General features: G+C 52.4%; 1 protein-coding gene across 3 annotated transcripts in view; it reads left to right on the plus strand.

The window, feature by feature from the left end:
- CAMK2A (calcium/calmodulin dependent protein kinase II alpha) overlaps positions 1-21,708 on the plus strand; it is a gene marked incomplete at its 3' end in the record, with an annotated part of 61,789 nt that extends 40,081 nt beyond the window's left edge. The window contains exons 14-19 of one of the 3 annotated variants that reach the window (XM_080675699.1): positions 3,327-3,359; positions 4,335-4,383; positions 11,606-11,681; positions 14,207-14,301; positions 17,984-18,212; positions 18,445-21,708. In XM_080675699.1, the coding sequence (XP_080531825.1) occupies positions 3,327-3,359; positions 4,335-4,383; positions 11,606-11,681; positions 14,207-14,301; positions 17,984-18,212; positions 18,445-18,448 (486 nt within the window). Of the gene's footprint in view, positions 1-3,326; positions 3,360-4,334; positions 4,384-11,605; positions 11,682-14,206; positions 14,302-17,983; positions 18,217-18,444 lie in introns of those variants that run through there. The other 2 variants (XM_080675700.1, XM_080675701.1) reach the window with 2 other exon arrangements.
- Positions 21,709-26,045: the final 4,337 nt, after the last annotated feature.

Consider the following 26,045-nt stretch of genomic DNA (forward strand, 5'->3'; position numbering starts at 1 on the left):
CCGTGGTTAAGAGAGCCTGGGCGGGCTTAGCAGCCGCAGACCTTGGCTAATTATTTGAATCCCCTGAGCTTGTGTTTCCTCGTTCAAGCAAAGAGGGTCAAGGGGTGTCCACCTCGCAGGGCTGTTTGTGAGGATGAGCCAAGATCACGTGTGTCGAGGGCTTAGCACGGTGCAGGGTGTGCGACACATGTTCATGAGGTGCCTGCCGGTGTTATTATCTTTTCTGTTTTATATATTGGACTTCTGGGTTAAGATTTGTCTTGAAAACAAAGTTTGCTCAAGAGAATATTTAGTAATCCACAGATCTAAAGCCCACAGAGTTTCTAAAGTTGACATGCACACATCCCGAGTCCTGCAGTGCGGCTCAGAATTGAGTTTTGGCTCACCTGCTGTTTGGCTCGCCATTTGAAAGGGTAATGGGGGGATGTACGATGTGGGGTGGCCGGTTTGGAGCCGCTGGAGCTCTCTCTGGCCCTGGTTGGTAGACACTGGGGCACGGGGTTCCCTGGGGAAAATTGTATTTGGGAGATATGGGGCAGAGGCCACAGGTGCTGGTGTGCTGTGGCCCAGGTCAGTGGAGGAGGAGGCGGCAGAGGGAGGGCTGTCCCAGTCTGCTTGGCTTGTGGTGTGGCCCTGGCAAAGGCTAACTCAGAGCCACTGCTGTGAGGTCAAGGCCTCCCGCAGGCAGGGTCTTGGGACAAAGCTCTGGTCTGGCTCTTCTCCGGCAAGGCCAGGAGGCGGAGCCTGTCCGAGGGCAAGGCCATGGCATAGTGGGGCTCTCGCTCACTAGTCACAGTGGGTGCAGCTGAAGAAAGTGCCCCTCCTTTCGGCAGCTACAATAGAGACTTCTCAGGGCAGCCTGGGTGGATGAACAGAAGCTAGAAGCTCAAAGGCTATTCCTGGCCCGACTGTCTCTCTGTAGTGCTGCCTCTTTCCCCTCCTGGGGGTTGGCCGAGGGGGAAGTCCAGCTGGAAGACAAGTCACCCAGGGCCTCGCCCAGGATTCAGGGCCCCTGCCTGCCATATGTCACTCTGGGGTCCAGTCATGTTTTCACCGTGAGTGAAACTGGCTCTATTCAAGAAGCCAAGGGTTTGAATCTGGGCCCCACCTTCCCTCCCTTGGGGACCAGGGTCATCGCTTCTGTCATCTGTGCAAAGGAAGAAAGGCAGTGGCTTGCGAGCCTGGTGGAGTCATCCTGTGCTTCTTCAACTGATACACGTTCAGCCAAAGTGAGGAAATACAGATTCTTCCTACAATACTGTTCTAGACACAAATCACAGATTCCATCCGGGGCTTTGCTGAAGAAGCAGGGATTGGTCCTGCCACTGGAGGACAGCTGGCCAGTTGGAGTTAGAGATATGGGACAATACTGTACTGTAAGGGCTTTTAATGGCTTTTGAGGCTAATTTCGAACATACTTCTCATTTCCATCATCCTTGCTAACCTTAGAACCATGCTTTTTTCCAGGTGGTTCTAAGAGATGTGACTCTACTTTTGGTGAAAGACTCTTGTAAATCAAATGCTAACATGCCGGTCAGTGTGGGGTTATTGTTAGTATCATCATTTGTGACTCAGGGAAATTGAGTCTTCCTATTATCAAGAAGCGATGCCCCCCCCAACCACCCCAAGGCCTCCACTGCTATGAGGAGGGGCCACCTGCTCCCACCCTCAGTCCCACTCACTGCCCCTGTTGGTGTCCCATCCGTGCCGTTGTGACTTCTCTCTCCCATGTCCCATCCTGTCACTGTACGTCCGAATCTGATGCAGTCTCTGCTCTGTGTTCCCTCCTCGTGTCCTGCCTGGAACCTCCTGGCCCCCCGGGCCAGTCCTCAGGTTTCTGCTGTGAGCCAAGCTGAGAGGGCCTGTCCCCTCCCACAAACACTGTGCCTGGCTTGGCTCCATCCAGGAGTGAGGCTGACTCTAGGAGGAGAGGAAAGGAAGGGAGAGGAGAGGAGAGGGGAGGAGTGGAGAGGAGAGGAGAGGGGAGAAGAGGAAGGGCTGTCTGTAGGCTGCTGGCTTTGGAATTCACACTGTCCGGCCCAGCTGGAGCAGGTGCAGGGGCTGTGCCCGGTGAGCCACCCCTGCCATGTCTGCAGAGGCCCTGGAGAGAGAGCACAGGATCTCAACCCAGAATCAGACCTGAAGACCCTCAGAATATTGTGCTTCTCCCTGGTGGACCCAACTTAAGGGCATTTCCATTCCCTCCTCTGCTCCCCCTCCCACCCCCCTGCAGTGCATCAAGGAGAGCAGCCTCCTGGCCTCAGATATGAATGGTTTGGGAAGGATAAACCTTTGAGGAGCGGCCAGGCTGTGGGTGCCTGAGGCCTGGACAGAGGAGAGAGCGGCACTCAGGGGTTCTGGCCTCTGCTCTGCTAGTGGCAGCTGAGAGACCTCGGGCAGATCACCTCCCATCTTTGGGCCCCAGTTTCTCACCTGTGCAATTCAAGTGTCAGTCTTGAGCTGCAACCCTCTGTATGAGTCTTTAAGACTCTTGGCTTAGAGCTGAGAGAAGAAGATAATTTACCTTTGTCCTTTCTCTTTCCTTCCCTTGGTTCCACAGCCAGTATGCAAACTCCCCAAAAGCTAGAGTAGGCTGAATGGCAGGGCCCCATGGCTCAAATTCTGGGCTCTGCTGTATGTCTGGCTGTGCCTTGGGTTCTCTCTCAGCATTAAGGAATTGGCTAGGCCAGTCACTGGGAAGCTGTGAACACAAGCAGAAGTTCAAAGGCCATTTAGAAGACTGGTTCCTGCACTTGGCCCTGCTCTGGAATCTCCTGGAGATACTGTTTTAAACGGAGATCCCTAGGCCCCACCCTAGACTGAGTTCCCAGACTCCTCGAAGGGGCCTGGTTATATGTGACTAGGACACTTGGGGTCCTTTCAGCAGGGATGCATGGGAGTCTAGGAGGAGAGATTGGGCCTTGCCCCCAGACCCGAGCACCCCTTCGTCCTTCAAGAGCTTTGGATTCTGGAGGCCTTAGGCAACTGGCATCGGAGACCCAGGGTTGACTTCCCCCAGCAGAGCTTGGCGTAGAGGGAGCCCTGGTCCAGGGGAGGCTTGACCTGGAGCTTGGTGATTAGACTGTGAGACCCAGCAGCTGTGCATGAGGCCCCAGAACTTCAGGCCAAGAGAGGATTGGTCCCACCAGGTCAGCTGTTGCTGGTGGCCCTGACTCCTTGCCCCCATGCCCTGCTGGCACAGGCCCACAGAGGATGATCCTGAGGCCCATCCTCCTTCCGAACCTCCCCTGTCGTCCATTCCTCTGCTCTCTGCCGTTTTCACGCTGTGTCTTTTCCTGTCCCATCTCTTCTCCTTGTTTTTCCAGAAAAGAAAGTCCAGTTCCAGCGTTCAGTTAATGGTGAGTGTCTGCCGTCTCCCAAACGCCGGTAAATGCTGGGCCTCGACCCCTCGCTCCTGCCTCCCTCCTGCAGGCTGCACGGGGAACCCGGGGCGGGGAGAGGGTGCTCAGGGCGTGCTTGGTACGTGTGCCTCGTGTGACAATATGTGTGTTGCGTGTGCGTGTTGTTGGCGTGTTTCTGTTGACACCTCCAACTCCATGGCCCAGACCAGCAGCCTGACAGTAGACCTGAGAACTCTGTTGGGTATGAAGGTTGATTTGAACCCCATCCCACATCCAGCCCTTGGCTTCTCGCTTCTCCCCACCCTCGGCTCTGGAACTCATCTCAGGGCTTGGTTTGTGCCAGTTGTGACGAAGGGTGGAAGGGCTTGGTTTGGCCAATGTAGTGGGCGCTGTAGAGGCCCTTCTTGAGCAAGGCTATACAGGGCCTGCCGGTGGCAGAGGAGCCACCAGCCCTGCCTCTGTCTAAACGTTCCAGTGGTGGCATGGTGGCCCATGTCCCTCTTCTTCTGATTCCATTGCTATCTCCCTCAGATGTGTGGTTTTTCTCTCCCTGAAAAGCCCAGCTCTCTCACACTGGGCATCCCTCTCTCTCTCTCTTCCTCTCCTGCCAATGTGTGTATTCCTTCCCCATTCTGTGGCCACCATGTGCCTCTCTGCCCCTCTACACTCCCTCTATGATCCCTCAAGCAGAAAGGGCCCAGGAACCCCTTCCAGCCCTTCCAGAAAGGCCAGGGTATTCCTTGCATCCATCCCTCCATCCACGCCCCCACCACCAGCCACCTGCTTAGCTGGGCCCTTCCCCTCCGTAGGTTCAGAAGTCTGACAGGTTTTCAGGGGAGCATCCGGATGGCAGAGCCAATGAGGCTTACAGAAACCGGGCCGCAGCATCAGGCAGCCGGGGCAGCCCCCCACTGGCCGTGCCCCCTCCTGCTGGCCAGGCAGGCCTCAATGCCTCTCTGTTCTCTCTGGCAGGAATCTTCAGAGAGCACCAACACCACCATTGAGGACGAAGACACCAAAGGTAGGGGGGCCTTGCCTTTGGCGTCTGGGCCCCAAGGCCTCCTCAGGCCCCCTTCACTGACAGCCCCTGGTTTGAAAAGGCCCCAGTGCCAACCTTGTGTCCTGCTGCTCTGCACAGAACCTCACTTTGGTTCCTTCCAGACTGAGTACACTGTTCCCGGCGTGGGATACTCAGCCCACTAGTGGTACATAGCTGGACTTTCATTGTAGAGGTTATGCATTAACTTTCATATGTGTTAGGAAAAATTAATGTAACACATTCATGGCATAAATGTATCACAGTGATATGTATTTTCCTTTTGAAATAAGCATTTTTGAATTTTTTTAAGTGTGCTTATTTTTAAAACATGAAGTAATAATTGTAAGGAAAGGGAAAGCAAAAATGCAGGATGTTCAGTTGTATGGGAAGCATGGGAAATCCTGCCTAAGAGCAACCTGGAATGCAGGAGCGACTAGCAGTCCTCAGCCTCAGAGGGAGCAAGCCGAATATAATTGTGATCGGATAGTAAGAGAGGAAGTAATAAAGACAGTGATAGAAATAATGGCTGTGCTGTGGGCTAACCTGGAAGTGCTTTATATTGACCTGAACTTCATCACAACCTTCTGGGGAGGTGCTGTAATTAACCCCATGCATCCCACAGCCCCGGAAACAGAGGAGTAGAGTCAAGTGTCCCCAGGTCCTATAGCTCGAAAGGGTGGAGTCAGGATTTGAATCCAGGTAGTGTGACTCCAGGGCCTGGCTCATAACCACCACGCTGGGGGCCTTGGTGTGTGGAAAGCATGCGTCTTCTGGCCAGGGGACACCAAATTGTTGGATGAGTTGGTGACATTCTGTGCTCTGTCTGCACCCAGCCATCCTCATCCCCCTGGGACAGGGAGACCAGATTCCTCAGGGTTCCCACACTTGGGCACGTGTCAGCGACGCCTGGGAGCCTCTGAAATCTAGGAAGACACCGTTGACCCAGAGAGATCGCAGCTGGACCAGTTTAGACATTTTTCAGTAGTTTAGATAATTTTCCTCTAAAAGAACATAACGATGGGAGAAAGAGCATTTTATTATGCAATAAATATTTTTGCACAATTGCAATTCAGGTTTTAAGACAGCTTTGATACAATAAATGCCATGACTACCTCTTGCCTCTGCCAGGATACCCTGGAAGATCAGCCCCACCTGTGTATGGCCCTTTCTGATCAGTCCCAGTTGTGGGGGCGCAGGTGGGGTGACTCACTAACGCCATAGCCTGGCACTAGAGCAAATCTGTTTTCTATGATGGCACTAGTGCCAACCTTTAAAAATACATAGTCTTGAAGAAGAATCCCTTGTTAGGGTCAAATCAGCATTCTAAGTTCCTCAAGTAGAATTCTCCACGCACCCCTGGCCCTGCCCCTGTGGATTCCGATTCTATGGTTTTGCGTTGGGCTGAGACATGGTGTTTCTGTGACTGGCCCCATAGTTGAGACTCACTGTCCTGATGGTAAGATTGGGATTTTGAGGAGACTCGCTGTGGCCTCATAATTCTGGCCTCAGAGCAGTTAGGGACCATGGAGGTGAGCTAACTCTGTGCTTCTTCACTGGGGTCCATTTGCTGGTTGACCTTGGACAGGTTACTCAACCTCTCTGAGCCTCAATTTCCTTAACAATAAAGAGTTGATGATAATAGTTCCAACCTCAGAGGATTGCTGTAAAGATGAAATAAGAGGCTGTATATAAAGTGCTTACACGGTGTTTGGCACATGGAAACTGTTTAATAAATCTTACATTTTTTTTGAAGCTAGAGCTTGTGGTTGACAGGAAGCCACATGCCATTTTGGGAACATCCATTTTACTGAAAGATTATTTTAAGGCAAATATTTATATATTAAACAGACAGAGAAATATTTGGAAGAGAATGCAAAATTTGTGAGCGCTATAAATGTAAAATATGAGCTGCCAAAGACATTTTCCACCTGGGGGAATGGCTCTGGGTTTCATCCCCGAGGCCCCACATTTACAGTCATCATTCTCTGCTTTAGAACACCATGGGAACATTTGTGAAGCCTTGAATTTTTTTTTTAAAATATATTTTATTGATATTTTACAGAGAGGAAGGGAGAGGGATAGAGAGCTAGAAACATCGATGAGAGAGAAACATCGATCAGCTGCCTCCTGCACACCCCCTACTGGGGATGTGCCCGCAACCAAGGTACATGCCCTTGACCGGAATCGAACCCAGGACCCTTCAGTCCGCAGGCCGACGCTCTATCCACTGAGCCAAACCGGTTTCGGCACCTTGAATTTTATTTAGTTCATCTAGTCCCCCCTTTGTTTCCCCTTCTTTTTAAAAAATGTTATTGATTTTAGAGAGGGAGGAAGGGGGAGAGAAAGAAATATCAATGTGAGAGAGAGATGTTGATTGGTTGCCTCCCTGACAGAGGATCGAACCTGCAACTTAGATATGTGCCCTGACCAGGAATCGAACCCATGACCTTCCAGTGCACCCGACAGTGCTCCAACCAACTGAGCAACACCAGCCAGGGGTAGGCCCTTTTACAGGAGGAAGTCTGAGCTCAAGGAGGAGGAAGGTCACATCGGGTTATTAATGGCAGAACTGGGAGCCATTCCCTGCCTCATTTCCCCACATGCAGAAGGCCATGTCTGATGGGAGAGACACTGGCTCAGCCAGGAGCTTCTCCTGTGTTTGGCAGGGAAGAGGAGCCCTGTGCCTCCCACAGCTTCTCCAGGCCTCAGAGAAACTTTCCAGAGAATCATTTTCTGGTGTTGATCTGTTAAGTCTTCTTCCTAAGTGAGAATAGCAGCTGGTGGGGTGGATTCTGACCTAACATTAAAATTAATTAGAAATGTCATCCTTCAGGGAACATTTTCCCATGAGCAAAGGAAGGGACATTAATATTTCAGAGCACCTCGGGCTTCATGCACAGGACTCTCACCCTCCAAATTTCGCTGGGCTCTGCCAGGCTTTCTCCCCACTCCCCTACCTCCTCCTGGTAAGCTCCATGAAATATTAATTTCCTCTACAGCCCAAAGAGCTGCCTCAGAATCTCAGCAGAGACATTCTGGGAAATATCAGCCAGGAATGCTGATCCCATCTCAGCCTTGGCATGCTGTGTGACCTTGAGAGGGTGCCTTAACCTCTCTGGAGCCTCAGCTTTTCCATCTGTAGGGGAGCACTCCTGGACTGTCTGGGTGAATCCTGGCAGGTGGAAGTGCACAGCTTGCTCCTGAGCAGCTGCTGAATGAACCCCTCACACAGCAATGGGATTGCTGAGGGCATGAGAGGGGCCCAGAACCAGAGTGAATTTATCCAGACTTAAGGAACACTAGACTCCCAGATTTTTTTTTTTTGATTATTTTTTTTTGTCCCAGAGAATGAAGCTAGGGAGATTCCTGCCCATGAGGCATTGACTGTTGGCATAACTGGTGTCCTGAATGGCTGGAGGCAAAACCAAGTTAGGTACTATCTCAGGCTACATTAATAGAGGTATAGTGTCCAAAATGGGGAGGGGATAGAGAATGCTACTCCAGACTTGATATTGTGTAAAATCCAAGCCACACCTGGGATTATATGCTTCCACTCAGTGAGGCCTTTGAAGAGTAGATGGCCCGCTTGAGTCAGATCCTGCAAACCACATTCTGGAGGCCTTCAGCCCTGAGGAGAGAAGACTGGCAGGGAAAAGGCATAAATCCAGGAAGCAGACAACTCAGTGCAGGGCCCCGGAAGGCAGAAAGGAACCAGAACTATAGCTAGGGGCTTCAGGGCGACAGATTTCAACTTGGAAGAAGAAGGAGCTGTCTCATAGTGCAGCGGGCTGCCCAGTGGGCTGCAAGCCCCCAAATGAATCCAAGATGAAAGCCTCACATATTAGGCTGCTGGGAGGCAGCCCGAGGTTAGAGGCTATCCTCAGGAGGAACTTCCAATTCAGAGATTTGCACACGATAATAACCACAGGCCCAGCTGCTGTGGCTCGGTAGTTGAGCATTGACCCATGAACCGGGAGGTCACAGTTCAATTCCCGGTCAGGGCACATTCCTGGGTTGTGGGCTCGATCCCCAGTGGGGGGCATGGAGGAGGCAGACAATCAATGATTCTCTCTCATCATTGATGTTCCAATCTCTCTCCCTCTCCCTTCCTCTCTGAAAGCAATAAAAATATTTTTATTTTTTTTTAATGATACTAACCACAGCTCTCACGTAGGGAGTGCCAGGTTCTGCTCTAAGTGCTTTACATATTGCATCATTATTGACATAAAGAAGTTGATATAAAGGGCTGGGAACAGTAGCTGGTTCCTAGTGAGGACCACATATGTATCAGCTATTTTGGTATATTCTTAACTCACATAATCCTTAGAACAACCCTATGAGGTAAGTATTGGTAGCTCCATTATACATATGGGGAAACTGAGGCATGGTGAAGTCCCTTGCCCAAGGTCCCAGAGCCAGGATCCAAACACAGGGAGTCTGGCTATAGAAATCATGCCTTTGACCACTTTGCTAGCCTCTCTGAGATGGCATGAGAAGCAGCGCACAGGGGACAGGGCATTAAGCACAGGCTCATGGGATGTCAAGCTGGAAGCATTCTTAAAATCCAGATGGAGGAGGCAAGGGAGGTGGCACTGACCCCATGCCTGCCGTGAGCACATGGACTCGCTCTGGGTCATCACCTTGGTTCTGTGTGGGAGAGGCTGGGATGAGGTGTCTCCTGGCAGCGGTGGCTTTTTTCATTCCTCAGTCTCCAGCGTCTATGCAGGAGGGCAGAGTTGACCAGGAGGCCAGGCTCTTGGGCTCCCAGGGACAAGCCACTAGGCGACTTGGGCAATTCCAGGAAACAGGGCAAAAACAGCAGCCCTGGTTTGGTGCCATCCACTCATTCATTTATTCTTGCTACCTCTGCCACAACCCCAGGCAAGGCCCCAGAGTGACCTGGCAGAGCTCATGGTCTCAGATGGACTCATCCCCAGGCCTGGTGATTATTCAAAAATAATTTATTGTTCATGGTGGTAACAGACATTGAAGATGAACATTGCTATATCTGCTGAGCACCCACCATGTGTCAAGAGCTGTGCTGGGCAGGGGCCCCAGCCCTGAGGGGCGTGTGTTGTGGGGGAGAGTATGATGGGCTTTGGAGCTGCAAACGCTGGGCAGTTGGTCCACAGTGCAGACAATTTAACTTCTCTCACCTCCAGATTGCTTACCTGTGATGTGGAAGTGATAGCCACGTGAAGTTGTGCTGTGAGCTTTCAAGATCCTGCAGGTTGAGCACACAGCACAAGGCCTGGTGCGCTCATTTATTTAATAATGAGTTCCCCTGGGGGCAGGCCTGTTCTAGGCTCCTGGGAATCTAGCAGCCAAGGGCAGCCACAGCCCAGCCTCCATGGAACTTGTATTCGAGTTGGGGAATAGACAGCATACAGGCTCTGAGTGTCAGGAAACATGGTGGGGTGCCGGGGCCCTGTGGAAAGGTCCTGGGCTGGGAGCTGGACTCTGCACCCTGTCTGCTCCATGTCCCCGGGCAAGTCACAACCCCTCCCGGGCCTCCGTTTCTCCAGTAGTGTGATAAGAAGGCTGAGTCCCAGTCTCCAGGGGTTCTTCCAGCCTGGCTATTCTGTGACTCTGTGTCCTCTGGGTCTGAGGTGAGCTCCTGGTGTGAGATGGCATGGGGTGACATGGGCAGTGATGAGGAAAAGGGCAGGGACAACCTCAGCCAGCATGATCTCTCTCTCTCTCCCACATTCCAAACTGAGAAATGGGCTGCGTGTCCATCTACCTCACCTGAAGCTGCTCCATAGGCCAATGAACTGACCGGATTTGGAGCTGAGCTTGAACCTGGGGGAGGAAGGGAGGACAGGAGGGGAGAAGGAGGGCGTACCCTTGGGAAACCATGTAAAGCTTCTGGTAGAACTGTCCTTCTGGGACCAAGAGACCTGGCCTCAAAGTCCTTCATTACTGAGGCTTAGTGTCCTCAGGTGTCTGTTGGGGGAAACTGGCCCCGCCCAGCTCCCAGGGTGTCTATGAGGAGCAGATGTGGCAATCATGTGGGAGGATGCAGGAAATGGTACCTACACCGTGCACCGACTGTGTGCCAGGCTTTGGTTTGAGTGCTTCGTGCTCATCACCTCATCCCAGCTTCATGCCAAGGAGGGGAGCACTATCATCTCATCAGACAGACCAGGGACCTGCCTTGTGGCCCACAGTTGCACACCTTGTAAGGGCCTTGGTTGGAATTTATTTATTTTATTTTTTTAAAGAGTACAACCTAGAATGAAAGGTCCTTCTACATATAATTGCTCTCGAGCTTTTTTTTTTTTTTTTTTCCTTTATCAATTTTTGGAGAGAGAGGAAGGGAGAAGGAGAGATAGCGAAACATCGATTGGCGGCCTCCCTCACACACCCGACCGGGGATCGAGCCCACAACCCGTGCATGTGCCCTGACAGGGAATTGAACTGGCGACCTTTCAGTGCACGGGACAATGCCCAATCAACTGACCCTCACTGGCCAGGGCCTGGGTTGGAATTTCGATGAAGCCTGTCTGGTACTGAAGCCTGGGTTCTTTCCACGATACTTTTGGCACGGAATGAATGAGAGGTGATGTTGTCCCCATTTTACAGTTGGGAAAACTGGAGCTCAGAAATCACACATATGAGAAAAGTGACGTCTAACCCTCTACCAGAAAGACAGCAGCTGTTTGTATTGTTTTGGTGGTGGCAGGGGAGGCCAGGTCTCAGCAACTGGGAATCAGTATGCCTAGAAAGTTCTGGAAAGCTCAGAGCCTGATTCCTACAGGCACCCAAATGGAGCATAAAGCTCCCCATACCTAAGGGATGAATAAGCCCTGAGACCTTTGTTAGCGGCCCCAGTTTGGGCATGGCTGCTAGTGACAACCATGACAGTTGACCTTGTTTTGATAGGATATTGTATTTGAAGTCAAAACAGGCCTAGAGCGGGAATGCCCTCCATGGCTGCCAACTAAGACACTGGCTCTGTCCTTTGTAGCTGAGGGAACTTTCATACCGTTCTCACCTTTCTGGGCCTCAGTTTCTTCTTCTGTGAAATGGGAGTAATGATACCTACCTGTCATGGCTACTGTGAGGATAACTGAGACAATGTATATGAGGCCCTCAGGTCCCAGGACAGGGTCTGGCACATGACGAGGACTCAGGAAATGGTAGTTGGTGCTTCATTACTGTCACGATTGCTACTATTTCTGTGTCCCCTCCTGCCTTACAGTGCGGAAACAGGAAATTATAAAAGTGACAGAGCAGCTGATTGAAGCCATAAGCAATGGAGATTTTGAGTCCTACACGTGAGTCGGCTGGGCCCATCCTGCATGTCCTGCCTGGATTGCTGTTTGGGGGGCTGATGGCTAACTTTGGGGTCCGTGTCTCTGACCCTCAGTCACTCACTCTGCATGTGCTATGAATCAGAATGAACTCGAGTTTCTGTTTTGCGTTCAGACTTTATGCTTTTATTAAGCTTTCTGTTCAAAATGCTTCTCTATACCTCAGTCCTGCTCCTCCTGCTCCTCATTCTCGTTCCCCAGGACTCTTTTGCTTCCCTGAGGAAAGAGGGGGTGATCTCCACCGCAGCACGGGCCTCCTCAGGAAATGAGCTGGGAAGGAGGAGAGGGAGGCAGGTCCCTCCTTAGTCTTGCCTTATGGGCCTGGGTCTTCACCCTGGACCTTCTCAGACCTCTGACCTCAGCTGGGCAGGAGTGGTCAGGAATCCACAGGGTGTGTACCTCCAGTAAGCAAGGGTGAGCAAAAGAACCTCAAAATGAAAGCTAAAATTCTCTAGGGAATAAGGCAGTGTGCAAAAAAAGCATGAGAGGAAACAGGTGGTATAAGATATTCTCTACACACCTGGGCCAGTCTTTGGAGGGGCAGCTGTGTGCAAAGGCTGAGCTGGAGCGCCCCCTGGTGGTCTCCCAGACACCCTTCCTGGTCTGGCCCAGAAGCAGGCCCTGAGCCTGTCTTCAGCTGCTCCAGGGAGAGCCAGGATTCCAGGCTGAGGCCTCAGTCTCTTGGCTAGGATTGTTAAGGTCTGGGCCCGGAGAGCCCACACATGCTTTCAGTGGACAGAAACTTCCAGCTGAGGCAGAATAACCCTTGCCTGTTGGGTTCAGGTGAAGGGAGAACAACCTGGCTAGGTTTGCTCCTTGGACAGACTGTTCTTGGTTTCCACTGTGCCCAGGAGCTGAAGTAGTTTTCCCAAGGCCTGGCAGTCACTGTGGGAGGGTTTCCACAGCGACGGGTGGCAAAGTCCCAGAAATCTATTGGTTGTCTCTGGAGGAACAGGACCTTGGAAGGTGCCGGTGTTAGACTGAAGCCACAGGTACATGTGTGTGCATGCACTTGTTCATGCATGCAGGTTTGCGATTGTGTGCACAGGGGTGTGTGTACTGGGTGTTGCATAAAAGCATGGAAATGCACTGTTAAATCGGTTTTGCAGCGGCCCTAGAAAGGGTTCAGTCAGCCATGGGAGAGCCGGAGAGTGGCGCTGGTAGGACACAGCCAGGAAAGGGGGGAAAGAGAGGTTGCTCCGGTGGACCCCAAGTCTCTCAGTGCCATTTCTGGGGACTCGCCCACTCTGTGATGTCACTTTCTCTGGCATCTGTAGTGTACTCTAGGTTTTGATCCCTTGCCATGCCCTCTGGGGGCCATGGGGCCCTGAGTCTGGCCCTGTGTACCCCTGGATAAGTCCCTTCATGTCAGGAGCCTTAATTTCTCTACATGTACAATGAGGTTGAAGCAGATGGTCTCCTTCAGAGGCAGGGATGCCCAGAGACCTCCTGGAGAGGGGCTTCCCCAATGGTGCTCAGTCTCCCCGAAGTTTACAGCTCAGACTCCCATGTGGTCTGAGCACAGCCCCCGGCCCCAAAGTTAATCCACCTGGAGAATTTGAGGTTCTGAGTGGAAAAGCCAGTTGCCTGGAGTCCCTGACAGCAACAGAGCAGTCAGGGCAGCACAGGGACAGAGCGCCCTGCACTTGCTAGAAAATGCTGGGCCTGACACCCTCCTCCAGTCGTCTTCAGTTCCTCCCCAGATCGGGACCTCAGTTTCTCCTGGGATACTTTCTGTCCCTGGCTTCATTGTCATTGTCACAGGAGTCCATGTTGTGCCACAGAGACCTGGGGGTGGGGGAATCCATTTTCCTTTCCCCCCACCCAGCTGTCAGGGTCTCTCGGAAGGCTGAGACCTGGAAGGGAGCATTGCCCTGAAAATACACAGCGAGGGCCTCCCTGGCCGTGCCCCGGCCGCTCTCCTCCCAGGCATTGCTTTGTGGAATGCTGTTTTCCTCATCTCATAGCGAGGGCTGCTGTTCACAATAGGGCATCTTTGTTTAAAGTAGCAAAACACACCCTCTCCAGGGACAGACCTTCTTGGTGAGCACAAGTCACTTTAATGTGAGTGAAAAGGTCCGCTTCCCAGGAACCCAGGATGAATTAGGAACTCCCCACCCTGTGGATCTGCTGCCTGGGCAGGAATGGGGTGCAATTTGGAGAGCAGCCTCCAGGCTGGACTGCAGGGCACAGCTCTGCACACATTCATGGTGCTCTTGCTGGAGAGGTTAAGCCTCCTGCCAGTAAAATGGCAGAGCCACGACCTGAACCCAGGCCTCCCATTTCTAAATGGCACCAGCCAGCCAGCGATGCCCCACAACACACAGTTCGCAAGCCCCTTCCCCATCCATCAGCCTCATTGATCTTGTGAGATGGGTGCAATTACTCCAATTTTACAGGCTCACCCTCTGTGGGTCCAGACCCCTGGATGAGAGGGTGGCTCTGAGAGGCCGCCCCAGCCCCTCTTTCCTATGACTTCCTCCCCCCAGGAAGATGTGTGACCCCGGAATGACAGCCTTCGAACCCGAGGCCCTGGGGAACCTGGTCGAGGGCCTGGACTTCCATCGATTCTATTTTGAAAACCGTGAGCAATTCCTTCTGTCTGGGGTGCCTGTTGTCTGCTCTCATTCCGTGTCCTGCCGGATGGCACAGCAGGGTGACGGGCAGGGCCCCCGGGGCGGCTCAGGAGCCAGCGAAGAGGAAGATCCCGTGTGGACAGGGGTTGGTACCACCTTGGTTCCCTCTCCTAACCCTGGTCCCCCTGACTGCCAGCTGCCCCTCCTGTGGCTGAGGATGGGGACCTGGGATAAGCATGCCAGGTCCTCCCAGCCCTCTCCTGCCCGTGACCCTTCCCATGAGGGCACACATCCAATTTATAGTCATCTTGACACCGGGGACCACCCCAGCTGCCCAACTGGTCACAAGCTGGCTTGTGGGTTGTTATGCAAGTGCCCCCTCTGGGTGGGCAGCCTGGGGAAGAGGAGAGGCCCCGAGCTCACACTGCTGTGCCCTGCCTGTTTGTCTAGGTCTCTGTCCGCATGTCTGTCCTCTCTGGGCCTCTCCTCTGCAGGAGAGACCTGGCAGCTTGGCAACCAGGGGCTGTCGGGGCTGAGGCTGGGCCTGACCTAGGGTGCTTTCTGCCTGTGTCCGTGTCTCACCTTGGCCAGGGGTCAGACAGGGATGAACCACAGCGCATGCAGGTTAGGATCATGCAGCTCGGGACTCGGAGGAAGGCCTTGGGAGGTGACATGGCCATGGTCTTCCAAGGGAAGGCATGTACCACTGAGGCTTCACCAGATTATTTCCAGGGAACGTGGGCACCGCTCAAAACCACAGTGGTTCTCACAGTGAGAAAGTTGGTCCCTTTCTAAATTCTCCTTCAATACATCTGGCTCCATCAAGGGGAAAGGCCCAGTTGGATGCTAGTCTGTCTTGAACACCCCGTAACACTTTCTAATTTCCCTCTTCATCAGAGAGAGTGGTCTCCGGCTCAGATCTCTTGCAGGCAGGCATGCGGAGCTAGGATTACATAGCTTCATTTCATTTCTGCTGGACTTATTAAAATTGTGTTCTGTGATACTGGTTGTCACTGATTATTGCGCTAGAAAGTTTTCTTTTAAAATATCAAATAATAAAGTGAATCGATTTAAGGAAATATTTTAATGAAGTGTAGGTGGCAGTTGTAGGTTAAAATGAAGGAGGTATTTAAGTGGCTGACTTAGGATCTAGTCCAGTTTTTCATCACACAGAGGCGGAAACTGAGGCTCAGAGAGGGGAAGTGACTTGTCCAAAGGAACTCAGAAAGTCAGTGGCAGACCCCAGTCCTGGCTCACTGCAGCGCCCTTCCCTTCTCTTCCCTTCCATGTGCTGCCCCTCTCCTCTGTGCATCAGCGGCCATCAGCTGGACACCTGCACCCAATCTGACTGAGTCTTATAGGGTACAGGGGCTCAAGAGCACCCCAAAAAGCTGTGAAGAAGAACATTGCATTTTTCCTTGATCAGTCAAACTCTGATTCTTTAAGGCTAGCAATGGCAGTTTAATTTTCCCCCCTCGCCCCCATCGGTCCCCATCACCCTAGAGCTCCCAGGCTCACCGAGGCCATCTCTCTACTGGTTTGTCCTCTGGGGGTGCTGGTTCCCCATGTTGTACTCCAGCATTCACAGAGCAGAGACTGGGCTGAGCTGACTAAGGGATTGGGGATGGCCAAAGGGAAAAGAACACAGAGAGAAGCTCGTGCTAGCCCTTGGCCTGCGTCATCACCCCAGCCCCCTAAACTCTGAGCTTGACCATCTGGTCATGTCACAGGACCCCTAAGAGCAAGATCCAGAGTATCTGCCTGCTTCTGGCCGAGTCCTACCCTACTCCCTGCCTTTTCCTGCTGGAGGACCCGGCGGCTTTCTCCCATGCTATCCACCACGGCAGATGTTGAAAGCCTCCAGTCTATTCAAGAGACACCACATCAGTGTGGTTACTGCTTCGAAAAGGCCCCTCAGGACCCCCACCCTCATCAACAACAGCAAGGCCCAGTGCCCTCAGCAATGCGAAGCTCTGTCTGTCCCTCTGGGATTGTTCTAGATTGCTCTAATTCAGTCCCACAGAGACACTGACTTCTTTTAGGTTCTACTGCTTTTCTTTGAAAACCTGGCCCAGTTTAGAACAAGTCAGGTTGCTTCTCTGGACCTCAGTTTCCAGATCTGCTAAATGGACGCATTAAACTAGACCATCTTGACTGCCTTCAGCTCTGGATGCTGTCAAGGATGCTTATGGAGGCTTCCTTGCATTGGGAGGAGGGCCACTGGTGACCTCTGACCTCTGAGGTCACTCCCAAGCCTACAACACAAAAGCTGTACATTCTCTCTACAAGCCCAGAATTGTAAAACTACATTAGTCTACATACCTAAGACTCAGTGATTTTGAGTCCTTTATCCAAATCCTGGGTAGAGTGTGATTATAATATTAGGGGTGGACACTATTGGAGGCTTTCTACAGTCATGGGGGAAAAAAGACATTTTAGATTTTTCAGGAACTCAGTGACTCACAAACCTGGCTGGGCATCAGAATCAGAGAGGATGGGGAAGGGGACAGGGGCTTCTTAATACTACAGATTCTTGAACTGGCATCTCCAAGGGTGGAGGTGTGCTTTCTGTGAGGTTTGTACCTACCTTTGGGCTATACTAAGGAAAAGCATAAGGGTTATTCCCATGATCCTGTCCAGTCCCTCCCTGGCTCATCATCATTTTCTGTGCTTTGTTTTCTATCTTGCTGGAAAAAATTAAGAATTCCTAGAATCAAAATAAGTAGTAGTAGTAGTAGTAGTAGTAGTAGTAGTAGTAATGGCTTATATTTTCCATAGAGAAAAATGTTTCAGATCTTTCAAAAGATGCATTTGTCAGGTCTATGATTATAAGAGCTATGCATTTCTCTCTAACTCTGCAAAGCTCCGTGACCTCACCCTATGAACCGCAAATACCATCCTTACAATCCCAAGAGTCTAAGGTTCTACAATCTTAATATTCCCCAAGTTTCCTTCATTCTACATGTTGAGAACAGTGGTGCCCAATGAGGGGCCCACAAGCCATATCTGGACTGCACACGTGTTTTATGTGGCCTGCATGATGTTTTAAACTTGAATTAGATGCCAATATTTAAAAATTAGACATTTCCACATAGAAATCCAGATTTCCTGATTCTCTTGAGAAGTCAGAAAGTATGGTACTACTAGGGGGTCCCCGTTATTCAGATAACAACCACTAGGGGAGCTGTGTACAGGGCGCCCCCCAGTGGATGGAATGTGCTCAGCTATTCACCAGTATCCACCACTCCCTATTGTCTCCCTCACCCAGAGGCAAATGGTCAGTTGTCATTTAGTATTTTGTACCCAGCTCAGCCCCTCATTTATGTACTTGCCTGGCCTCTGAAGGGATCTGGGTTCAAGACTTTGGTCTCAACTGATTTGATTCTATAATCATCTAAGTTCTATTTTTCTGTGTCTGAGACACTATGATTCTAAAATTCCATTTCCCTGTGCTTGAAGACGTCGGGGTGTCTGAAATCCATCATCCCTAAGCTGGGATGTGACCTAGTCATCTAGGAGTTCTGCCTTGACACCCAGGTGGCTGAGCCCTGTCACGGAGACTGCTCCTCGGGAAATGAGACAGGCAGAGGGGCTCCCCTGGGAATGTGCTGGGAGTTGGGGGAGTGAAGGACATGAGGCAGGAAGTCCCTCAGCTGCATCTGCTCTGCTCACTCCCGTCCCCACCTGCAGTGTGGTCCCGGAACAGCAAGCCTGTGCACACCACCATTTTGAATCCCCACATCCATCTGATGGGCGACGAGTCAGCCTGCATTGCCTACATCCGTATCACTCAGTACCTGGACGCCGGCGGCATCCCCCGCACCGCCCAGTCGGAGGAGACCCGCGTCTGGCACCGCCGGGATGGCAAATGGCAGATCGTCCACTTCCACAGATCTGGAGCGCCCTCTGTCCTGCCCCAGTAAGGGCCCCTCCTTCCTGGCTTGTCATTAGGACCATCTAAAGGGAGGCCATGGGATGGGAGCGGGTGGACCACGGGAGGAGACCAGGCCTGCAGGTCCCAGGGGAAGAGCTGGGCAGGTCCCTTAGGTGGTAGCTACCTCCCTCTAAGGAAGTAGGCCGGGGTGGGTGCCGTAGGAAAATGGGGCACCTCGGATGCACCTGCATGACCCATGAATTATCGTATCTTACAGTTGAAGGACCAGGCGGGGGCGCTCTACTACAGAGAGCTACTCGTGTCCGTCGTCCGTGGAATGTCGCTGCTGGTTCTCCCACCTTGGATTTTGCTGGAATTCCCCCACTCACATCATCCCACCACCACCATCACCGTCACTTTCATACCTGCATCAAGAAAACCTACCCACAAAGCCATCACGTCTTCAGAGCAAATGGCCACATCTCCCTGCTGCCCGCCAGTCTCAGTCTCTGTCCCCAGCCAGGGCGGAGCTTCCTCAGGCCTGGGTGCCCTGGGTGCTGGCCCTGAGGACCCCCGCCTGGCTGCCATTGGCCTGACTTGCCTTGGCTGCAGAATGCCCAGCTGTGTGTTCGCCCAGGGGCTGGGGAGAAGAAGAGGTGGAGTCAGGAGATCCCTGATCTCTCCTCTTCCAGGATTCCTCTGGGAAAGGCAGATGAACCGCAACCCCTGACCCCACCTCCCCTGTGGGAGAGAGTGAGAGAGGAGCAGATGCCAGGAGCCTCCTGCCTCAGACTGCCTCCCTACCTCTTCTCCCGTCCCGTCCTGGCCTCCAGGCTCCCGCCTGATACTTCTCCCTCAGTGTGGGGAGCGCGATCCTCTCAGGGTGCCCCCACTCTTCTCCTTCTTCCTTCTCTGATGTTTACCTCCATTGCTAACCACCCATTCCACCCTCCATCGGGCCCGGGGAATTCCAGCTTCATCATATCTGAGGGAGAAAACCTGATTGCTTTTTGGGGGCAAAAGAAAGCAACGCCTAGGTTATCACTTCTACTTGGACCGCATGCCTTTTTATAGCCAAACTCCTGTGTGTTTCGTAAATGGGTTTCACGTTCATTGATATTTATGTAATAACTAGACCTCTCAATTATTGTAAGGAGGGTTGGGTTGGGCTGGGAAGGGAGGAGGGAAGAGGACAGAGCGGTAGCTCTTTTTCTGTTTGTTTATTTATTTATTTATTTTTTAATGTCATCTCTGAGATGGGCTTTGTCACCAGTGGTTCCCCAGCCTCAGCGAGAAGTACCTCACTGAAATTTTGGTCCCAAGGTTCTTTTCAGGACTGAATCAGATGTTAGTGCTGATAAGAAACAGTAAATGGGGGCAGAGAGCCTGGGGGAGGTTCTCAGGATGGAAGTATCTGGACTTCCCTTTGCTTGCCTCCCAATCGGGAGTCCTCACGACCACGATTCCCAAGCTTCCATCCCAGCTCATCTGTGTGCCACCCCCAGCGTCCTCCCCCATCTCTGGCGAGGGCCATGAGCATGTGTCTTCCTCACCCACCCCCTCGGTATCTGCTGGTCTAAGCAGAGCACCGGAATGTCTCCTCTCCACGCCTCGTCCTGCCACCATGGGTCCGCATCGCTCCCTCCTTTTTTCTTTTCCTTCCTCTTGCCCTCTTCCCTGGGACTGACTCTGATGTGGAACGCCTTGGCACATCCACTAGGATCTACTGTCTGCACTATTTTCTTTGCATGACTTTATATGCAGTAAGTATGTTTAAAAAAAAACAGAAAAGAAGAAAAATCACAGCAAAACCAATCTACATGTTTTGGACAAAAAAAAAAAAAAATAGAGGCTGTATTCTCAGTGTCCGACTCGGAAATATGTTGCTGCCTCTCTGTGCTTCTGGCCTCTGTGTGGCCATGTGTTGCCAGCATGAGATATTGTCCCCTCTGGAGGATTTTAGGGGAGGAAGAGCCACATCCCCAAGGCTTTGGAGGAGGCACTGGTTCCCCCAAACCTCCCGGGAGCCTGGGTGCGTGACCTTCTCAGTGAGAGCAGAGGGGCCTGGGGGCTTCCATTGACACTCTTGCCCTGGAGCCTGCAAATCTTAGTGCCAGGCCGCCCAGCTCTGCCTTCACTTTTCTGTTTTTAAAAAGGACTGATGGGGATATTTGATCCAGACCTTTCTGAGTTTTCCCCGATTGTGGGCTCTTCTCTCAATGGCTGATGCCCTGGGGATAGGTGAGGCAGGCAGGCTGGGGCCACAGGCCAGTGAAGAAGCTGCCCAGGCCTCCTGGTCTCCAAACTGGTCGATCAGTAGCCTCTGTTCTTGGTAGAGACCCTGCTGCTGAGGCCCAGGGGTGGGCACTGGCTTGCCCCAGGCCCAGAGGGTTTCCCAGTAAGGCCCACTGATCCCAGCATCCCAGCAGCAAAGATGCCTGCCTCCCTGTGAGCTGCCAGCTCCCACAGCCATCCCCAAGCCAGAGGTGTGGCCTTCACCAGGGATGCTGCAACCCTCAAGGTCAAGTCTGGTCCCTTCTTCAGCCTTGGTTTCCCCATCAGTTATAGGGGTTAAATATTCCTGCCCGGCCTGTGTTGCAGGGCTGATGGGAGAATCAAATGGGGTGGTACAATTGACGGGGTTAGTCACTGGCTGGACTCCCGTTCCATTCTAAGCCTGACCAGTCCCCTCCCCCGCCTGCCCTCTCATTCTCCTCGTTGGTGCCTGTCAACTGCTTATCAGCAGTGGACTGCGGGGAAGCAAGAGCTGTGGTTTGGGGGTCATTGGGATTCCAGTCCCAGCTCTGAGCAGACTTGCTGTGTGACCCTGGGCAAATCCTTTCCCCGCTCTGGTCCTCACTTTCCCACCAGAGAAAACTGAGCTGGAGGACACCAAGGTCCTGCCTCCCATTTGCTGACACACCTCCTGTCCACCATGTCCCTCTCTAAGTATCAGGGAAGTGGAGGCAGGCCCCTCCCCCAGGCTGAGATGGCCCCAGTGTGAAGGCCTCGCCTGCGGGTGGGCAGCCAGCCGGTGTGGACTGCAGGCACCGGCACTGGCACCAGTGTGATCCTGAGGCAGCAGGCAGGGGAGACGGACAGACAAAGCAGCCCAGAGCCCATGCCCTCCCCCGCCTCAAACACAGTCAACTCTGTGCTCCTTCCAAACATCCTATAGATGCAAAAAATCCAGACCTAAGACACCGCCTAGGTTCCAGCATGCAAACACGTTTACAGGAAAGTGTTCTCCCGGGTTCATGCCCACGTGGCGCTAACCTTGACCATGGCCTCCCGTCTCCCTTCATGGGAAGACCCTCTGGGGGGGATGTGTTTGCCAGACTCCCCATGCTGGTTTCTTTGTTACTATTTGTTTGGGGTTTTGTTTCAGTTCTTTCTTTTTTTTCTTTTCTGTTTTTAAAAATATGTGGCTGTGAACTTGAATGACCACTGCTCAAACTTTCTGCTATTGGGGGGGAGGGGGGAAAGAGGGACGTCTGTTTTATTCTTGGTGTTTTCAGTGCAATAAATAGCTACAAACTTCTGTGCAGGCTGTCTCCCTGTCTGAGTCAAGCACACACTGGGAGGTTGTTTCCTGTTCTAGATCTTCCTAGATGCAAAATAAAAACCCAGGCCTTCATTTTGATTGGACCAACTTGGTCACATACTCAAGGCTGAGCCAATCACTGTGAGATTTTGCCTAGACCACCTGCCACAACCTTAGAGACAGGGATGGGGCTCTCAGGCACCTGGGGGCCCTTAACAAAAGCAAAGGGGTGGCTCTAAAGAGCCAACAGCAAAGTCTCCCTCAGGGGCCTGGGACAAGGCTCTTCTCCTCCAGGCCTGGGTTCCTTGGTTCCTTGTATAATGAGGAGGTTGTTCCAGAAGTCCCTTCCCACCCATTCTTTTCCCTCAGCCCAACCTCACAGACAAGCCCCAGGCCTCAGAGCCCCTGGAGACTGAATTGGACAAGGGTCCTTTTACCCACAAACTATCTGTGGACAGAGTGCATGGGGACAGGGGCCTTGGGGCTGGAGAGAGGAAAGGCGTGAGAGGTTCCACTGGCCCATTTGAGGCCACATTTGAGGCCAGTTTGGTTCCTTGAGCCCAAGATACTCAGGCTGAGCCAGGGGGTAATGCAGAGGCTTTGGTGACCCACCATCCTGGTTTGGGGCAGGGTACTTTCACACACCGGGGTAGGTCTTTGCTAAGCCTGGGACAGTCTTGGGCAAACCAGATGGGTTGGTCGCCCTAAGCCATGTCCCCTAAGAGGTGTAGATTCCACAGGACCAGGGAATGTGCCTTCTGGAGCCCACAGTCCCCCCTTGACCATGCTCCCAGTGTCCCGGAGTTCCAGAATTTTTGCACCAGCCACTTTCTGGGTCTATGCTCATTGCTGCTATGTGTGTGGCCGGGGGCGTCTCATGGGCATGTACCCCTAGCACACATATGGGGACCTTCTCAGTGAGAGCAGAGGCCAAGGCTGATTGCAGAGGGGCCTGGGGGCTTCCATTGACACTCTTGCCCTGGTGCCTGCAAATCTTAGTGCCAGGCCACCCAGCTCTGCCTTCAGGAGCCCTGGATCTGCCGCCTGGGCAGAAGGCAGGGCTTGAGGCTTGGGATGCCATTGCAGACACTTGCCAGCAGGTGGAAGCACAGGAGCAGGTTACAGGATGTCCTGGGCCCCGTGGGGCTACTGTGCTCTGGGCGCTCCCAGTCGACCTTTAACTCTCCGACAGTGCCAGCTCCACTTAAAACACTATTATTAGCTAATGGAGCATGGCCTTTTATAGTTCACAGAACTCTCACCACACCTCTTGTCCCAGTCACAACAGCCCTGTTCTGAAGATGAAGACAATGAGACTCAGAGGCAGAGTCTTCTTGCAAGACAGTCAGGGCTCCAGGGCAGGGTTCCGCTTCCTTCAGGATCTCCCTGCCCTGGCCCGTTTCCGTCTCTGGGCAGCCAGCACATAGTGACTGGGGTTCTTAGGAACTCATTTGTCCCTTCCAGCTATTGCCTCATGTCTCAGTTGTCTACACCCGCCGTCTCCACCTCCTCACTGCCCATGTACTCCAAAACCCACTGTAGATGGCTGGCTACCCCTCATTCTCCTGCTCAGCCCAACACCTCCTGGCCCTCAGGACACAGGTCTGGTATCTTCTTGGGGACGTCTCCTCTTCTCTCCCAACACACACCGGGGTAGGTCCTTCTATGGGCTTCCATGGCTTCTCTACCACCTCACACAGCCGTCTGGTTTGAAGTCACCTTAGCAAGCATCTGCCAACTGATGCGCTCCTTGAAGTTGCGACCGCATCTTATCCAGGCTCAGGCCACATGCAGCAGGGGTCGTCACTCTTGCACAGAGGAGACCCCTGGCAGATCTCTGCTGCTGCAATGAAGGAGAACTGGGTGCTGTGGGGGCTTGAGCGTTACACCCACCTCTGCAATAACATCTGCACACCTATCTCCTTTATGTGAGCTCTCACCCCACTACTGGGCATGACTTTTCACCCCATGAATGAGGAGCCTGTGGTGCAGATGGCGAAGGAACCAGCCCAAGATGGCCCCACATGTGAGGGAGGGAAGTGAGATTCTGAATCTTGGCCACTCTAAGTTCCAGGCTGCAGCCAACTGGGCTCCTGTCCCAGAAATCCCTGACACCACCCCAGTAAGCACGAGCCATACAGAGACCCAGAACTCAGGGCAGACAGGGATGGGGGCTGGACCTGGAGGTGCAAAGTGTGTGGAAGCCAGAAGAAGCAGGAAGCACGTGGCAGCAGCTGGGGGTTCTGGGGGGCTTTGTGCAGGTGCTGGATAGGTTGACATGTTGGGGAGAGTGAAAGCAAAGGCTGAGGGGTCATGGAGAAGGGGCTGGGGAGGAGGCCGAGGAAGGCCAGAAGTGTGCCCCAACTTACTGTGCTGCGGGCATGCCTTTCCAGGGCATGGGTGGGTCCCCAGCAATGGAGACGGCCTTTCCCATGCTGGGGCCCTAGTAAATCTTTTAGGAAACACCTCCCAGCAGGTTCTGGGAGTGTTTGCACAGGACAAGGCCGAGCAGATCCAGTCCAGTGGGAATGGCCTCCTCTCCAGTCCTTCCCCCGGGATGAGCCTCATCCTCCCTTCTTCCCCTGGGCCTGTCAAGGTCTCAAAGGCCACTTCCCTCTGGGCAGCCTGGCCCCGCCATCCCTTCCTGAGCCCTGCGCCACAGCTGGGGGTGGATGGAGCTATCTGAGGTAGATATTCCTTCCCCTCAAGAAAAGGGGGGAGGAGAAACAAAGATGGCGGCATAGGTAAACACCTAAACTGCTGCCTTGAACAACAATATCAAAACTACAACTAAAAGACAAAACGGACACCATCCAGAACCACAGGAAAGCTGGCTGAGTGGAAATTCTACAACTAGAAGAAAAGAGGAAAGCACATTGAGACTCAGAGGAGCTGCAAAAGGCTGAGGTACGGAGACTCGCACACGGAGAGGATGGGCGGCTGTGTGCACAGGCAGCTGAGTACGCGGCTGGCTTTCTAAAGCAGGAGGGAGACGGAAGCTCCTGACTGCGCTGAACTCCAGTCCCAGGCAAGACGCTGGGAAACCAGACTCATTCAGGGGGAATCTGGACTGTCAGGCAAAGAGAAAGCACACTAAGACTCAGGAGCTGCAGAAGGCAGAGGTCTGGAGGCGCGCGCACAGAGAGGACTGACTGCTGAATGCACGGGAGGCTGAGTGCGCGGCTGGCTTTTTAAAGCGGGAGGGAGACGGAAGCTCCCGACTGCACTGAACTCCAGTTCCGGGCAAGTTTCTGGGAACCCCGACTCATTCAGGGAGAAACTGGACTGTCTGGAAGCAGGCGAAACTTGAGGGTGGCTTTCTCTCAGAGGTGCTTGCAGCGATTACCATGGGACACTGAGACCCAGGGGCCTCATAGGGCAGGGCTGGTGAGAAACCAAGGCTGTCTGCACAGCCCTGAAACTCCGCCCCATCCAAGCTGAGCACAGAGGCTTTTGCAATTTTGCAAGTCTTGTCTCATAAGAGTGTCTCCAGCACAGAAGTTCTCCCAGCATAGACACAGCTGATCCTCACAGCCAATTGGCCTGGAGGTCAATTCCTCCCAGTGATACCAACAACAATCAAGACTTAACTATAACAAGGCTGAGCACACAGCCCACAAAGGGGTGCACCAAAAGTGTCCACCTCAGGTAACTGGGGAGGCTGAGCCACTGTGCCCTAGAGGACACCTACCACACAAAGCTACTCTACCAACTCAGGGAAGCAGCGAAAATGTGGAGACAAAGAAACAGATCACAAATGAAAGAAATGGAGGAAAACAAATGACTGGATATAGAGTTCAAAACCACGGTTATAAGGTTTTTCAAGAATTTCCTAGAAAAGGCCGATAAATTTAGCGAGACCCTCGAGGATATGAAAAAGGACCAACTAGAAATTAAACATACACTGACTGAAATAAAAAATATCATACAGAGACCTAACAGCAGACTAGAGGACCGCAAGAATCAAGTCAAAGAATTGAAATACAAAGAAGCAAAAAACACTCAGCCAGAAAAGCAAAAAGAAAAAAGAATCCAAAAATTTGAAGATAGTGTATGGAGCCTCTGGGACAACCTCAAGCGTACCAACATCTGAATTATGGGGGTTCCAGAAGAAGAGAGAGAGCAAGATACTGAAAACCTATTTGAAGAAATAATGACTGAAAACTTCCCCCACCTGGTGAAAGAAATAGACTTACAAGTCCAGGAAGCACACAGAACACCAAACAAAAGGAATCCAAAGAGAACCACACCAAGACACATCATAATTAAAATGCCAAGAGCAAAAGACAAAGAGAGAATATTAAAAGCAGCAAGAGAAAAACAGTTAATTACCT

Source organism: Plecotus auritus (genome assembly GCF_963455305.1).
Source record: "Plecotus auritus genome assembly, chromosome: 6".
In the NCBI taxonomy this organism is placed as follows: Eukaryota; Metazoa; Chordata; class Mammalia; order Chiroptera; family Vespertilionidae; genus Plecotus; species Plecotus auritus.